We start from the raw sequence: 17,390 nt of genomic DNA on the forward strand, positions 1-17,390 counted from the left end.
TGTTAGCATGAATTCCCCCAGATTGCCTTTAGCATATCCCGGGCCTGTCTCACTGAACTTCTCCATTCCTGTCACTTTCTTTCTCCCTGCGCTCTGGCTCCTAAGGCTTTGGTGGCTGGAAAGACCCCCCAGCCCTTTAGTGTAGATCAGGTACTTTATAGCTCTTGTCTCCCCTCTTTTGAAAAGAAAAGCTCTCTGAACTCTCCACAGCTCCACCCCACCACCTACCTAGTCATCCTAGGGAATTTTCCTCTCAGCCCAAATGCACAGAGGTATGTGCAGACAAGAGCAGTCTTGCCCTGGAAAGGACATATTTTCTTCCATTCGCTTGTTTCAAAATACCACCAGGCCCCCATTCCTGTATTACTTCATCCATCTCCTTACCTCAGACCCCTCCACCCAAGCCCCTTCCGGAAGAATTTTGGGAAGTATTTCCTGCCCCCTCCCCACTTATTGCCTGATTCTCTCTCCCTCTCTCCTCCCACCCTTTTTTTCAAAGACAATGGAGAGGCTGGGGGAAATGAAATGCCTTAATCTTTTGATCGTGACTATGAAGTTGGTGCTTGATCCGCCTCTTCTTTTGCCCGTTTCCAAAGCAAACAAGCCGGGCTGTGTGGTGGGCTATAATTAAGCCTGTCATCACTAATGACATGCTCTCTATCTCCCATCGGAGCACAGCACAGCCCTGTCCAAACAGTGGGGGGAGGACCATCCCCCACCCCCATCAGGAGTGGTGGTTTGAGCCTGGGGGGGCACCTGCCTCAGGTGTGGGGGGAATGGCCATCCCCCTTCCTGTGTCCACATCATAGCTGAGACTACGGGGTCCTGGGGAAGGGAGTTGGGAAAGGGGCAGGAGAAGAGGAGAAGAAGGCAAGCAGGACAAAAGCACTAAGGGGCCTGGGTGACCACAGGCAAGGTAGGAGGTGGGAGGAAAAAGGGAATGGTAGGACGTCCAGAAAGAAATACAAGGAATAAGAAGTGGGTATTTAGGAAAAGGAAGCTGGAAAAGATCAGGTCAGTGGGGAGGGATGGGTGGGTCCTGTGGGCAGGGAGTTAAGGCATAGACAGTGTGAGGAAGAGGCTATAGGCAGAAGCTTGAACTGAACCCTCCACCGTTCCAGGAAAGGCAAGTCCATCCAGGCCCAGCCTGGGTGGAAGGAGTGAGTTACCTACTGGCTACTCTGCCGAGGGACCCTAAGCACCACCCTCCAGGATGCCAGCCTGCCAGGGACAGAGAGGCTCAGGCAGGTGGGGCTTAGGTGACGTCCAGCGCTGACACCTGAGGTTAGGCTCAGAGCTCTATTCACAGCGGAGACCCAAGTGGAGCCCCCTTGTAAGATTCTATCAACTCTCCCTTCTAGAGCAGGACATCTAGAGACCAAGTCCCCATCTCTCCAGTGTCACGGGTCCCCACTGAGGCACGTGAGACTTGATGGCCAGGCTACTAGGTGTGACATGCAGCGGTGTGTTCATGAGGCTGGTTGGATCTGCCCTGCAGATCAGAGAGTGGGGGACAGGGGCGCACAAACCAGGACCCAAGCAGTCTGGAAGTGGGAGCCAGTAGACACAGGAGACGGGTACACCGACCCAGCTGGGCAGCATGAAGCAAAAGTGGGGGCTGCACGTCATAAGCTAGAGCCAGGGAGAGGGTTGAGAGAGATCAGCAGCCTGGTTGCCTGGGCAACACGGAAGCTGAGGCCACCCTGGGCATGCTAGAGAGTGTAAGTGCATTTCCTCCAGCTGGCAGCCCTGTGGTGGGCACAGAACCTGTCCTAAATTATCCCCAACCCAGGCCAAACGCGCACTGCCCCCAGAGAAGTCTTTCCTCACCACCTTGTGGACAGGAGGTGCAGTACCTGGGGCTGCTGGCAGAGGGCAGTGTGTGCACAAACTACAGGCGCCAGAGAGTTGTTTCTCGGGCTTAGAAATTACCAGTCCATGACTACAGGGGAATGTGCCTCCATGAGAAGATCCAGTGCCCTCCATCCTGCACTCAGCCCCTGTCAGCCAGGTCCCTGGGCACAGTCCTGCTGTGGATCGATGGGTCCTGAACCAGCGCACAGCCAGCAAAGAAGGCCCCTGCACACAGGTTAATAATAATTATTATAATAACAACTAACATCTCTTGGCTCCAAACTGTATTTCAGGCACTGTAGTACTCCCATTATTCCCTTCCATATTCTCAACACTCCTCTACGATGAGAACTTTGTCAGTTATGAGGCGTCCTATCTGGAGGTACGGGCTCTGCCGTTGGACTGGGATTCAGCTCCCAACTCTGCCATTTACTACGCAACATCAGTTGGTTTCTTTTACCCCTCAGAGCCTCAATATTCTCATTAGTGAGATGTGCATTATTATAATTGCACCTTATAACAATAATACCCATCAGATTGCTGGAAGAATTCATTGAGTTGCTGGCCATGAAGAGCTCAGAAGTGTCGGTGCCGAGAACAGTGCCTGGGCCAGCTTGTATCAGTCTTATTTTGCAAGGGCAGGACCTCGCACTAGGACACAACTAGCCATTGGAAGAGGCAGGATTGGAGGCCAAGCCTAGGACTCAGCCAGTACTAGCAGGTGGGCCCTTTGCCTGAGACTGTCCTGGCTTATGCCGGTCATCTGAGAATCCCGTTCAGCCTGGGTCCAGAATCAGTGTTCCAGTTTGGTCGATAAATTGTATACACTGCATATGCACAGATGTATGTCAAACTCAAATTTATTAGCACAGATGTGTTTCACCACGCACAAACCAAGTCATCGGGACACATGTGTATGCCCAGAGCTCCTTCTTCCCACCCAGGGTGGGCTAGACTGAGCCAGGCATTCTTGCAGAAAATGTATATTGTGTGCCATGAGCCAGACTGGGGATCCTGGGGTTGAGGGGGAGTGGGATGAGGGGACAGATGTCTGTGCCACTACCTCGACACCAGGAAAATAAAGCCCCAAGTATAATGCAGATTCGGGACCGGTGCCGTGGGTGTGTGGGGCTATGATCTTGGGGAGGGCGCTGAACCATCCAGGCCTTTGCTTGCTGGCCTATAAAGTGAGGGGACAGGGAACGGGGAGAACAGTCAGGCCACCAGTTCTAATGCTTCCTCTCATTTAATGCTCAATGACCTTGCTGGAGTCCGCCAGGAGGGACCAGAAAAAGCATGAGCAAGGGACGTGGCATTTCAGCGGGCCACAAAGGATGAGCCGGCTTGCAGTAAAAGGGGCCTGAGCACCTGCAAGTGAAAAATCCTATTTGTAAAGGTCCTTGAGTGTGAAAAGGCCTGGCCTGCTGGCAGAAAGATTGGAGGATAAGGCTGGGGATGCGGGAGGAGGAGAAAGCGTCACGGGCACCTTGAACACCCCCCTCAAATGAGGCTCATCCTTGGAAGGTGGTCTCGCCCTTGCGGATTCTCCTGTTGAGCACCTTGCTCAAGCCAACTGTGGAAACGGATTCTGGGAACACAGACACCCTTGCGGAAACCCACGCACACCTCAGAGAGCCCCCTTCTTCATGTAATTTCCCTTCAGAGAGGGAATCGCCGCTTGCCCACGTTACGGGTTATCTTTGCTAGTTGCTTATTTTCCCTCTCCCCGTGGACTATAAGTTCTATGAGAGCAACGTCTGTGCCAGTGGGTTTACTCTGCTCCTCCCAGTGCCTGGATCGCCTCAGTGTGTAAAAATACTATATATACACAGTGGACATGGACGCATTCAGAAGCCTATGTGTGTGCAAGCCTCAGACTCTGGGGTGGAAAAGAACGGGCTGGAAGAAGAAAGCAGGGCCTTTGTGGGGGAGCAGGGTTAAGGGGCATTGGCAGGAGAGCCAAGAGGTAAGGAAAAGGAGGGAATGACCACTCTGGAAAAAGAGGTGCTTAGTGTGGGGCTGTGGGTACTTTCGAGAAGTAAAGGGAGAAGACACCCCAAACCCCCATGCCTGTTCCCAGCATGCCCCGGTTCCTTGCTCACTGCGATGTTTACATACCCGCCTCGCACTGTGTGGACTGGTGGCCCAGTGCCGGGGAAGCCCCAAGCCTGCCCAGAGGCATGTCAGTAACAAACTCAACTGCTGACCAGGAACCACCCTCACCAGTCCCTACTGGGCCAGAACGGGACGATGGAGACTCATGTCCACGCAGAGACCCAGAGGGAGGCAAGAGTCAGATGGAGAAAAGGCAGAGGGACACTGTGGATGCTGACATCCCGGGCAACATATTTGACACCGAGAATCCAATGGCTCTGATTGTTTATTGCAGGAGAAGCAGAGAACTGGACATGACCCAAAGCAGAGGACAAAGAGAGCCCCTGGGCTGCGATGGCCCCAGAAAGGCATGGGGACAGAGGGGTTCACACTGGTCACAGGGAGACATCCACATAGCTGTGTTATCTCTGTGTTGGGGGCAGTGACCCAGTGAAAAACAGCCAAGGGGGAGGTCACCGGGAGCACCCCCCATGGGACTTCCCACCTCACAGCATCCACCGCGTGGAGGACCACAGGGCTAGGGGATGGCACGGGGATTGCGGCCACAGAGGAAGCACCTCCTGGCCCGGACAGGGAAGGGGCAGGGGGAGCGGCTGGGCCCTGCGGCTTTCTGCTCACAGAGCCAAGGGTCACCGCCAGCCCTTCACCTCGAGGCCTTCCTGGCCGCACAGCTGCCGCCTGAGCTCTTAGGCAGGGGATCCTTGAACTCGTTGCCACAGCTGCCTTTGGTTTTGACGTCCATGGCCGCTGGCTTGAAGCTGTAACTGCTCGAGGCGCCAAAGCCCACGCTGAAGCCAGCCCCTCCTGCCCCTGCGCCCGTGTTGCTGATGACAGCTGGAACAGGGGAGAGAAGATGCAGGGTTGGGGGTCTTTCTGGGGCATCCCGGCCCACTCCCTCAGTGCCTGCCCTGTGGGGACAGAGTCCCTCTGCTGGGTCCTTTCAGTGTCCTTGGAGGTTTTTGGCAGTACGGATCATTTCTCAAGGATTTGGCCCCATGTATTTGACCTCCCGTTAGTCTGTGTCCCTCCACCAGCATCAGACTTGGAGCCTTCGTGGGCTCTCTCAGTGAACCTCCCCCCACAGGACAGGCCACGTGAACCAAGGCCCTTCACGGAGGCCCCTGGTGCTGTCCCCATGGAAGGGGCTGCGGGCCGACACCCCCTCTCCCAGGAGAGTGCCTCCCTCTGCACCTGCACTGTCTCTAGCTTTTCAGTCTGCAGAAGGCTGTTATGGCCCGCCCTCAGTCCCTCCAACTCCCCAGGTCCTTCTTACTGCAAGCTGGAGCCTTGGTTTCGGTCTGGCCTCAAGAGAAATACAACATGGCCAGTAAGCCTCATTTTAAAGGAGACTTTGGATTCACACACTGTTAGATATCCTTTGATCTCTCTATAGGCTGTACTTTTGTATTTCATGGTATTATTTTTCTCCATCACTGCTTCTCATCGGTGATTCAAGCCAGCTCCCTCTTGTTGCCCCTGACTCTTTCCTGAACCTTCTCTAGTGTCATGGAATTGGAGGCTCAGACTTCTGGAAGGTGACCACACCCAAACCTGGTCCTGTAGGTACTTACAGATGCTCACAGAACTCGGATGTTCACCAGACATCCTGGAGAGAGAGAGGAAAGGCAGGTAAATGCTCTGTAAAGCAGGACGGTGTCTCTCCAGGGGGTCACAGTGGTGCCACTGTCCCCCTCATCCTTCCTTGGGGTGTGTGTGTGGGGGGGAGGAAGCATCCCTTCCCCCTACACACACACCCCAGTGGGACGTCCGCTGGGAAGGCTCACTTCTCTAGCCATCAGAGTGGCTCTGGGTGATCTGATGGGTGGGGTCATTGTGGAGGCCCTGCTCACCTCTGTTATGCCAGTGGTCTCACACAATTAAGAGGAATGAGTCCACCTGCTCGCTGGGTCCCAGGCTTTGCCGGAGTGACCTTACACTTAGCTGACTCTTGGAAGCCATCTTGCCCCTCCCCCCACTTCCCTAAGCATGCAGCACAAAGGGCCAGGGAGACTCTGTTTCTCCAAAGCTGCTGATGTTCATATTTCCTCTCCCACCTCCTCTTTGGGATTTTGACAATGCAGTCCTTCCTGCAGCCTAACTTTGGTCTTTCCTGTTGTACCATGTCAAACCCATTCCCTATAAGGTGTTACCCAGTAGGACCTGAACGGAACCAAACTGTTTGCCTTCAGTCTTCCTAAAGCAAAGAGGTAACTGCTCCAAATAAAAGATATCTGGCCCCCCTACCTGCACTCCTCGCCTTCCAGCAGCTTGCGGTAGGTGGCGATCTCCATGTCCAGGGCCAGCTTCGTGCTCGTGAGCTCCTGGTACTCGCGCAGCATCCGGGCCAGCTCCTCCTTGGCCTGGTGCAGGGCGGCCTCCAGCTCGTCCAGCTTGGCCCGGGCGTCCTTCAGGGCGCAGTCGCCCCGCTGCTCGGCATCGGCGATGGACGTCTCCAGGTTGGAGCACTGAGGGGCAAATGCATTCAGCGCTTTGAGTCAGAACACAGTTCTGAGATCCTGCCCAGACATCCCCTCTCATTTGGTCCTGACTGATAGTGAATGCATTAAGGTCCTCCTAGTTTCTCCACTTTGGGACATCGCTAGAGATGAATCTGTCCTTCTCCTAACTCAGGGCACGGTTCACCTCCACTCATGCATTGTCATATGAAGATGGCCCTTCCCTCCCTTGGGAGAGAGACGAAAGGCACTGAGAAGGGGAGCCTCCTGGGCCAGTGGCTCCTGTCCTCTCCCTCCCGGTCTGTAACACTGGCCACAAGATTCTGATGCCACCCTTGAAAACTTTTGGGGCAACTAGCTTAATTCTGCCCCACAGTAGAGGTTGTCTTGAGAGATCCTGTAAATTGTAAACAAAACAAAAACCAAAAATGAGAGAGAAAGAAAGATAGCAAAGGGGGGGGGGATACTAATAAGGTTACTACTAATAAAATTTCTGTCCAATAAACCTGCCACACGGAGTCTAGCTCCCAAAATTCCATAGAGAATCCTGGTATGGGGCAACACCCTCAAAAGATACTTTTGTGAACAACAGGTCTCACTAGCTTATAGACACCCGCTGTTAGGTGGGAAGGTAACTTGCAGTATGAAGCTGGGGAAGGGGCTCTCAGCCACGTCCATGAGAAGGTGCCAGGGGTTTCTTGAGTCTTTAAGTCTTGGGAGGTTTTTCCCATCACTTGGCCAAGTCTTGGTGGGATCTAAATATGGCTTCTCTTTTCTTGTGTGTCCCCTTTCTCTGGAGTCAAATTTGTTTCACCCCAAGGAGAGCAGCCGGTCCCAAGGCCAGACAGAATTCTAGGCTGTTGCCCAGCCGGTGCCTCCCCCTCTGCCAGGCAGACCCCCCCACCATGCAAACACCCACAGTGTTTGGATGAGTGGTTCACAGCCTCTGCAGAAATGCCTAGGACCCAGCTGTCTGGCCACACATGGCCATGTCCCGTCCTCGGGACTGTGGAGGTCTAATCATTCAAGGGATGGCCAGACACTCTGTGACCTGAATTCTATCAAACCATGCTCTGCTCCTTTTCACTGACTGAGGTCCTGCAGGGTGAATCGGGGAGACTCTTGGGTCTTGTGAAAGTGGCGTGAGGTGAGAGGGCATGAAATCTGGGCACCCTTGGAAACAATTATCACATGGATCCTGGGATCACCGAATGCCAAGAGAGTCTGCAGGTGCTTTTTCAGTGGAAAAGCCAGAGGGCAGGAAACCACCTTGGCTGGGGGCCCTCAGTAGGAGCTGCGATGGGGCCTAAGAATCAAGAGTGAACCCCACTGACTCCCCATGGAGGACATCTTCCCTGACCTGCCTGATGGCATTCTGATCACAAAGTCACTTTCTAGTAATAAGTTCACCCAACCGTGAACATGTAACATTTTATTAGATAAATATAATCGGATACTGAGGGCGGCCTCAAACACCTTGTGTTTTTCTTTCATTTATGCAGAACTTAATTAAATGAAAACACCATGAGTTCTTATTTAAGAGGTCTTTTTTCTTCCCCTCACCATGAGCCTGGTGCACAGAGATGATGTATGTGCATGAGTCTGCATGTACATGTGGGGCATGTGTGTGTGCACGCGCACACAGGCCAGGGAGAGGCCACTAAAGAAGAGGGCATGGGGACAGGGCCACTTGACTTGTCTGGAAAGCTCAGAGCCTTTGTGCCAGCCTCCACAAACTCTGGGAAATTCACGGGTTTGCGTGCATCAGAAACATCAGTGAGACCAATACTGCACCCAGGGTCATGGGGTCACTCAGTGCCAGGCCACCACACACAGCACAGCCACGGGGATGGACAGACACAGAGCAGAGCCCTGGGCCAAGCCAACAGAAGGAGGCTTTCTCTCCTCCCCTCTTCTAAATTCCATGGCTGGGCTCTCCCTCCAGCATGGATTCATCACGTGAAACCTTCAAACAGCTCCTTTTAACTTACTGCATTCGGTCTAAACTCCACTGCCCCACTTTGAAGGTGCCCCTAACCTGCCCGTCCTATGTAGTGATGTCCTGCCGCCTGCCATCCCAGCCATCGTGGAACTTCTGCTTGGGGTAAGTGTCTTTCCTCCCTGCACACACGCCATGCGGTGTCCACATTGGACCCACTGCTCCTGCTGGCTCCTTCTCCTCCTTCCCCTCTCCTTCCCGCCCATGCATCCCACCTCCTGCAGGAAGCCTCACTGGGGTCTGCATTCCGTTCTGGCCACTCGGGCTCCTTAGGGAGCAGGCTGCACAGTGGGTGGAATGCTTCGCCCTTCTATGTAGGTTCGGGCTGTTCCCTCCTGAAGGATTACACATGCCCTAAGGAGGGGTTATGACTTGTTGTTCCACATTTAGTCTCATACCTTGGGCGTGCAATAAACCCGCTAGCTGACTCATTTCATGGAACCCACCTGCTTCTTCACATTCCCTATCTCGGAGCGGATCCTCTGGATCAGGCGGTTGAGCTCTGAGATCTCAGCCTTGGTGAGTTTGAGGTCATCCCCATGCCGGCCTGCGGTGACCTGCAGCTCTTGGATCTGAGGTTGGGGGACAAGAGAAGAGGAGCCCAGGACAGTTGGGAATTTGCCTCTTAAGGGTGTTGAACATGGGGAGTGGGAGGGGGACCACATGTTGTTCTCATTGCCTGAGCAACAAATGCACAGTGAGGAGGGAGGGAGAGGAGGGAGGAGAGGGGAGGGAAGTAGGGGGAACCACCTTTTTCTTCTCAACAAGAAAGCCCTGACCCAGCTCAGTAGGATCCTCGGGCTCACAAATGTGAAACCCTAGGTGGAAGTAGAATATCCCGTCCTCATTTTGACAAAGCAGGAAACACAAAACAAAGCCAGGATAGATGGATTATGCACAGAAACCGTATCAGAGTCTCCCCAGGGTTGTGGCTAGTGTGGCCTCTGCTGTCAACAAGGGCAACCGCAGGGCGAGGGCTGAGCCCACATACGCCCCCAGCACATGCCGAGACTGTGGAGGACCTCTCGGCCCCACAGAGGGAGACATTTCCACGAGGCCCAACTCTAAGACAAAGGCGGTCTCAACCCAGCCTGGTACACACACCACACAAGCGCATGCAGTCAGGCATGAGGAGAGAGAGGCAACTGGGGTCCCTGGGCCTCGGCACACCTGGCATGCAGCCCACCTTGGTCTGGTACAGCGCCTCAGCCTCGGTCTTGCTCTTCAGAGCGATCTCCTCGTACTGGGCACGGACCTCATCTATGATGCTGTCCAGGTCCAGGTCCCGGTTGTTGTCCATGGACAGGATGACAGAGGTGTCGCTGATGTGGGACTGCATCTGAGTGATCTCCTGGAGAACAGTTAGGGAAGTGGAGCCACTTAGAGGGTCTCCACGAGGGGAGCCCCTCTCCTGACCCTCCCTGGCAAATCTCTTGCGGCCCTTCCGTGGTGTTTGAACTCCACCTTCAGCAGAGCCCGCCAGCACCGCTGCCTGCCGAGAGCGAGGTGCCCGCATCTGGCTTTCAGCCCCAGTGTGGGACGCCCCTCTCCATCCTGCACTCAGGACTGCTCCCACCCCTGTTCCACGCTCTGCAGCAATGACCACCCTTCATCTGTAGAATTAAGTCTGATCTCCTTAGGTGGCCCACAGAGCCCTTCTGGAGTTGCCAACCACCTTTTCTTCTCCAGGCCCTACTCACTTGACCCAGCTCAGACCGCTCATCCCACTCCTTCAGGCTGCATGCCAGGCCCTTCTCAGCATCCCTGAGATCTTCCTCCTCCTTCCCCGGGAATCTTCCCTGACAGCTTGGACAGAATTCCCTACAACTTCCTCTGCTCTCCCAGGGCTCAGCCACAGAGTGTGATTTCCTAGGGGACAGGAATCATCCCTTCTTCTTCGTGGCTTCCTCAGAGCCCACCTCACTGCTCCGCAAACATCAGCTGCACGGAGCTGCCAACCTTTGGTCCACACATCCATGCAAGCCAAGGGACAGGAGCCACTCATGGGAGGAGCAGGCCACACAGGAGCTCCGTGGAATCCTTACCCCTTCATAGAGGCACTTGAAGAATTTGATCTCATCCGTCAGGGAGTCCACCTTGGCCTGGAGCTCCACCTTGTTCATGTAGGCGGCGTCCACGTCCTGGGGGACCAAAAGAGGAGCCAGCTGCCTTCCCCTGCCCTCCCTACCTGTTGTAAGGAGCCTCAGGTTCCCTGCTCTCGCCACTCCCCTCACCCTGTGCTTCCCAGTTGCTGAGAGCAGACCAACCAATGTGCAGGGCAATGGCCGTGCCAGGAGTGTGCCGAACGTCTGGATTCTAAGCAGGCAGACTCTGGGAGCAACACGCATCCCAGGCAAAGGGACTCAGACAGAGGAACTGGGAAATGAGAACCGCAGCCACCCCTGCCCAAGGGACTGAGTGACCCACGGAATCCCTTTCCTCAGCCTACCAACACCACCGTGTCAGGTACTCAGGGAGCCTCGAGGTTTCTTCCAGCCCTCCCTGTTTCCCTCTTACCTTCTTGAGCACCACAAACTCATTCTCAGCAGCTGTGCGTCTGTTAATCTCCACCTCGTACCTGTGTGCGGCAAGAGAGAGGCGGTGGCATTATCATTGGGATAATTCAGTTCTGCAAACACTCACTGAGCAGTCAGTGAGCACCGCTGTGCAAGAGCTGCACGGCCGTGACCTACACACTGGAGTTCCCGCACCCCTGGGGTATGCACAATGATCAAAAGGGACCTTGACCGGAGTAGGTTTAAAGGAATCAATGTGCAGCTCCTTAGTTCACATGTAACCTACCCTACAATGCCTCTGCCCAGGAACGCACCTGTGATGGGCTTCCACCATCCTTCATCCCTTTCACAACTACCCCTCCCTTGTGAGAGCAGAATGATACCCCTTCTCCCAACAGGGACATTAATTAGTACAGGGCATTAGCCCAGGGCGCAAAACCTCTCAGACACCAAACAAATACTACCCCCACCTTTGAGTTGTATGTTCTGCTTGTTTTTTATACATATTTCTGTTCCAGGTGAAGCAAGGTCTTAGAAACAGGATGTTTGGATAGGGCCGGGATGTTCTTCACACAGATACATTGTAGATTGGGGAGATGGGAGTATTGATCCCTTACAGACCTCACTATTCCAACTCTTATTATTGTCAAAGAATGTATTGCAGGATATTTGCATTGGGAAATGAAATAGAACCCTGAAAAGAAATAACTAATGCTAGCAACTGGTTTCTTTCCATATCCTTTCATGTGAGCTATCCTTTTCAGCTTCTTACTCCTTCCTAAGGCAAGCGGCTGGCTGCCAAGGGGGGGAAAGCCTTGTCAGATGACAGTATAGGTTAACGAAGTGGGTTATTTTAAAAATGCAACTGGAACATTTTCTGAGACTGCCAGATTGTGTTAGTTACAGTGGATAGAACACACAGAAAAACAATTGATATGATTTATCTCAGATTCCAGGTGTGTTATTTAAAAGGTAAATGAATACTTTCTTGTATCAAATTATATTATGATAGGGTTGTTTCTATTATAATTATCATTATCTCCTATTATCTCAGAAAATATTCCATTTTTCTTCCTCCTGTTAATAAATAAGAGCGTATGCTAGTTGCAGACTAGTTTTTAGCTTACCTTTCTGTTTCATAAAACACACAGAAAAAGTTTGGTCATGATGGCTATCAAATTAATGACATTTATTAATGACATTTTCATTATTTACTTCTAGAGACTAAACACCAGAGCACATACACATTTATAAAGAAAATCAATGCATTTTTAGTACTATTGGCTTTATCAATAACTCATGATTTACAAAATACATTACGATGTACAATTAAAAGTTAAGCCATAACAAAGTGTAGGTTAATTTTTCTTGTCTTAGAGCACAGAGGTATTAATTATATCACATCTACACCACTTTAATCTCCAGTTCTTCCAGTAACCTATTGTACAAGATGTCACCTTTAGTTTGCAGCTAGGTGGATTTTATAACAATTCCTAATTCATTTCCTTATTTCATTTCATCCCACAACAACCCTATCAAGTAGATCCTATCATTATCATCTCTCAATTTTAAAAGCAAGGCAAAGACTTTTCCAAGGTCACAAAGCTTGTCAAGCTAGGATCCCAGTGACATCAGGGAAACAATGCCTTAGATTTGCCTAGAACTTCGGTTCTTTAAAGAGATGATAATACATTAGTAACAGCATTACCATCTCAACAGCTCTTTTAGGTGGTAAGGCAGGTGTCAGTATCTGAATTTTACAAATATTAAAACTGAAGTCCACAGAGAACCAGGAGGCTCACCCATCATCAGCTCAACTGAGAGGTATTTCCAGAACACCTGGCCTTCCAGAGGCAGCAAGACCTTTGGGGGCCTCCAACCTGACATCTGGGCTGTGCCTGGAAACCCCCTCTTCTTTTTTTTTCCAGAATTTTGCTCCACACTGTATTCACAATGTGGATTGAGATTGATTTAGGCTGCAATTTCCATCTGAATCCCATTCAATCTCAATCCACACTGTATTCATTTCACTTCCTGGGGGCTCTCTGAAAGTGCTTGTCAAGCCTGTCCCCACAATCTGGATGTTTTCTGAGGGGAGAGACCATGCCACCTCCTCCCTCAGGACTCAGAACAGAATTCCACTTGAGGGTAGTTCAGAATAGGGATGGCCCGGCAGATTGAACGTGGAACAAGAGAAATCGCTCAGCTCTGATCAACTCCATCCCCTTGAATTGTGGAAGAAGTTATCTTTCCCTAAAAATCCTGGCACCTGGAAGCAAACTTCCAAAATATCAGATCATGCTAAGCCAGGATGTGTCATGCTCTCCTCACTGGCTCAAATCCAAGAGAAATTATTTCTGGTTCCAGGTACATTTTCAATCTTTCTCTTTAATGGTGGGATTCAGCAGCACAGAGACACCTCAATATGAAAAAATTTTTCAAAACTTTTATTTGCTTAGCTTTAGGATTTGTTCTGGGATTGGTGTTATGGTTCACATTCTAGGTACTCCCACAGAAGACCTCACGCAGGAGGAGCTACAAAGCCATCTGGGTTGTCCATCTGGTTTTGAGACAACTCTCTTGTACCCATTTCTCCATTTCCAATGTTAAAAGTTGGGCACACCATTTCCTAGAAATTCAGGGCACCACCCTAGATAGATCTTTTCTCTTCCTAAGTCTCAACCTGTCTGGATCTCCCCGGCTCCCCTATGGAAAAGGAAATAGCAAATGTTATAGTAAGGGATTGAAAAAGGCAAAAATGCTGACTCCAAATCGAAACCTCATCTGTAATCAAGACCCTCCAGGGGCAGATTCTCTGCCTTTCCACTCACCTCTTCTTGTAGTCCTCCACCAAGTCCTGCATGTTCCTCAGCTCTGAGTCCAGCCGCACCCTGTCACCTGTCTGTGTCTCCAGCTGTTTCCGCAGGTTGCTGATGTAGCCCTCATAAATGGGCTCTAGGTTCTTCCTGCAATTGTTCAGGTCCAGCTGCTGTAGTAGGTTCCACTTGGTCTCCAATACCTGGTTTTGCTGCTCCAGGAACCGCACCTGGAACCCAAAGGTGGTCAGAGCCCAGAATCCCCACGCTGTTGCCTCTCAACAGTGGGGAGAGGGCCCCAAAAATCAGATAGTCATCCTATGGTAGGAGGCAGTAAAGACCAAGATGCATCAGAGAATGGATTCAGCCATGAGGACGTGCTTATCTGGGTCTCCAAGACAAGAAATAAGACTCAGTCTAAAAGAAATCAAGGGGGTAGGTTTAAGAGTTATCACATGATGCAGGTAGCTTCTTTTGCCATAAATGCTGGGCTTTTCAGAGTGAGGAAAGATGGGAACCAAGGGAGAAACAGTAATGGGGGAATGGGACGGAAGGTAATTTTGGTGGTTAACCTGTCCTTTCTTAGGTGCAACCTCAGTTGCTCTTGGTTGTCTGGTTTCTTTGGTTTTCATTTCAAAGTGGGTTATCACGTCTTTACAAGGTTCCTGCATACTCGACAAAAGGTCTCACACGTTTGGACTCAGAAACTTCAATTCTCTGCTACTCACTAGCCTTCCTCTTCTTCCCTTTCTCTAGCTTTAGGGAGAGAAGGGAACGTGAGGGGAAGAACAGACTCTGAAGAGGAAAATGAACCCTGTTCCCTGGGATAGCAGCTCTGTTTCTTCTACTCCTGCCCTCTCACCTCCAACCACCTCCCTTCCTCTTCCCAGGCACAGTGGTGAGGAACACTATCTGCTGTTGCTCTTCTACCAACTTGGGCATGTTTCTTAGCCTCCCTCTGTCTTGGTTTCCTCATCCATGAAGCAGAATGATAACAAAATCTTGGGTCACGTGTGATATATGAGGACCCCTTGGGACAGCACCAGGCACTGACTAATGTCAGCTTTTATCTGGATTATGTCCCCTTTGAGTCATGGTCCAGATCTTCTGCCCAGGCTTGGATATAGAAACCTATTCATTCTCTGCTCTCTATCCTTCGGGGTCACTGCCTCTGAGTCACCAGGAATATCTTCCCTTTTAAACCCTGCATGTCCCCCTCCCCACAGACACACAAAATCCACACATGTGACTTGACAGGCCCTCCTCAATAGCCCCACCCTTCCATCTTCTGGTCCTTTTCTCTCATCTCCTCCAGAACCCTTCCTGGCTTATACCCCCATCCCACTTCCTACCTTTTAAGTCCTTTCCCTTCACCAAGCATCATGTCCTGTGATACTCCCTGGTCAGTATCCCTCTGGTGCTCCTGTCCTAGATATGTGTCCCCATCTCTTCGTCTGATATTGCAAACTCTCAGAGGGTCATTCCATAGGTCTCCTGCCTGTGGTGCACCCCCTTCCATCCCAGGGTCTTGCCCGGGAAGGAAAAATTAGGCTTCTGTTAATCATGGGGTGGGGCTCGAGAGAGTGAGTGAGAAGCTCTGTTCCAAGCCCTTTATAAACATCCAGTTCATCCTCACATCATCATGTGAGGTAAGAGCCACTGTTTTGCCCATTTTACAGATAAGCAAAGGGAAGCTCAGAAAAGATAACCAGGTCGCCCAAGTTTTCAAGTAACTGTCAGTGGCAGAGGGAGTACCCGTGGGCACACTGGTAGCTGGGGGCCAAACCGACATCTGAGGACCCACCTTGTCGATGAAGGAGGCGAATTTGTTGTTCAGCGCCTTGATCTGCTCCCGCTCCTGGGAGCGCACCTTCTGGATCTCCGGGTCCAGCTCCACATTGAGGGGAGCCAGGAGGCTTTTGTTGACGGTGACCTGAGGGATGCCTCCGGGCGGGCACACGGACGGACACACGGGTCCCAGCCCGGCGCTGCCGAAGACGGTGCCGACGAAGCCTCCCAGCCGGCCGCCGCCCGAGCCAGAGCAGTGGCCCAGCGCGAAGGCGCCGCCCCGCCCGGCAGCGGCGCACAAGGCCAGGCGCCGGCCGCCCCCTAGGCTGAAGAGGCTCCTGGAGCCGAAGGCGGTGGTGCCTTTGACGCCGGCCCGGAACGAGGCGGAGCTGGTGCTCACCCGTCCCGAGATGACGGCCGAGCAGCCGCTGAAGCCTGTGCGCTCGCCGGCGGGGCGGTGGTGCAGCTGGCGGCTCATGCTGGGGGGACGGGCTGCGGAGCGCGATGCGAGGTGGGACAGGGGCGCAGAGGGCGGCTCCGCTGGCCTGCCTCGCTCCCCCCTAACCCCTTAAATAGCCGGCTGCAGGCAGCCTAATTTGTAGGTCCGGGACATCTATTAGCCACATGGGTCCTCTCAGGTTCTCCGTTTAGGAAATTAACACTCCTCCCTGAGATTTTTGTCTCTCCCACCCTGAACTCCTCATGAATTCCCTATAAAATTGCCCTGAACCCTGCATTTGCTTTGCTTACCTCCTGCATTATAATAATTTGGCTACCTTATCTCCACTTGCTGCCCTCCAATTACTAGGGTTATCACGGCCAAGATCTATGGTAGAAGCTTCCACTGGGTCTGGCTGGGGTGGGGGGGGGAGACACCCTCCCACCAGGTGGAGGAGCGTGGTATAGGGGAGCAGATGTCCAGGCCAGTTCTGCTTCAGAAGGACATGAACAGGATCAAGAATATTCCAGAGAATCATCCTTAGCCTGTCAGCTAGCTGCTGCTTCCCCCAGACTTCCGGAAGAGGACGGCTCTATCCTGAGTACTGGAAGGAAGTCCCAGAGGGTAGAGACATCTGGCTTATCTGCAAGGAATTCTCAGTCTGTTGGGGGAAGGCCAGACACAGGGACAGAGTTCAGGCCAGTGAGAGCTCTGGTCACAAGAGCTGGGGTGGGTGTGGTGGGGGGCAGAGGGGGGTTATTTTGGTTCTCCAGAAAAGCATTTCTGTAATAAATAAATAAATATATATATAATATATATATATATAATATATATTATATATATATAATATATATTATATATATATAATATATAATATATATATATAATTTATAATAAATAAATAAAAGTGAGGGAGATACTAACTGGGAAGAAGGGAAGGGGGCCTGAGGAGATGGTACAGGAAGGTGGTCTGGAAGACAGTCTTACATGAGTTTGAGTTTTTTCTTTTTCTTTAATTGCAGAAGAGAATCATCCATCCCATCCAAGGAACCTCCAATCAGTACATTCTTTGCCCTGGCATTTCTGATTCTGGATCAAAATGTGACTGAGTATTAAGAACAAGTTGAGAAGGGCCAAGAAAGACACCTCCAGTCTGAAAAATCAAGAGCTAGATTCTTGAACTTCATTCCAAATAAGCTCATAAGTATCTTTTCCAATATAACCCACTTTCCTTTTTCCAACTTAAGTTGCCTTTAATTCTCCTCTTCTGTCAGAAAAGCCCCTTCCCATACGGCTCTTCTGGTACACAGGTGGTATTCTATTTCATCACTCCTATTTCTCAGTCTGTCTGAGTCCTGGGTGTGTGTCCCATTTCCACCATTAGATTAATAGGTGCCTGGATTAACC

At 51.6% G+C, this 17,390-nt stretch overlaps 1 protein-coding gene across 2 annotated transcripts; it reads right to left on the reverse strand.

The window, feature by feature from the left end:
- Window positions 1-4,612: 4,612 nt before the first annotated feature.
- LOC111157797 (keratin, type II cytoskeletal 72) lies at window positions 4,613-16,022 on the reverse strand. 2 transcript variants are annotated; one of them, XM_022519451.1, is made up of 9 exons: window positions 15,561-16,022; window positions 13,772-13,986; window positions 10,942-11,002; window positions 10,470-10,565; window positions 9,611-9,775; window positions 8,871-8,996; window positions 6,214-6,434; window positions 5,541-5,575; window positions 4,613-4,803 (listed from the first exon to the last, which is right to left on the reverse strand). In XM_022519451.1, the coding sequence occupies exons 1-9, from the start codon at window positions 16,020-16,022 to the stop codon at window positions 4,613-4,615; spliced, it is 1,572 nt and encodes a 523-aa protein (XP_022375159.1). The 2 variants fall into 2 exon arrangements, with proteins under 2 accessions (XP_022375159.1, XP_022375161.1); XM_022519453.1 differs by lacking the exon at window positions 8,871-8,996.
- Between the last annotated feature and the right edge of the window lie 1,368 nt (window positions 16,023-17,390).

This window comes from Enhydra lutris, unplaced genomic scaffold, assembly GCF_002288905.1.
Source record: "Enhydra lutris kenyoni isolate GAN:26980312 unplaced genomic scaffold, ASM228890v2 scaffoldscaffold56, whole genome shotgun sequence".
NCBI classification, from domain to species: Eukaryota; Metazoa; Chordata; class Mammalia; order Carnivora; family Mustelidae; genus Enhydra; species Enhydra lutris.

Coding starts and splice junctions, on each gene's coding strand:
- LOC111157797 (XM_022519451.1), bottom strand. CDS start 16,022: ATGAGCCGCCAGCTGCACCACCGCCCCGCCGGCGAGCGCACAGGCTTC. Junction 9,776..10,469: donor TCAAGTGCCTCTATGAAGGG/GTAAGGATTCCA, acceptor ACTGTTCTCCAG/GAGATCACTCAGATGCAGTC. Junction 6,435..8,870: donor TAGGGAATGTGAAGAAGCAG/GTGGGTTCCATG, acceptor TTTGCCCCTCAG/TGCTCCAACCTGGAGACGTC.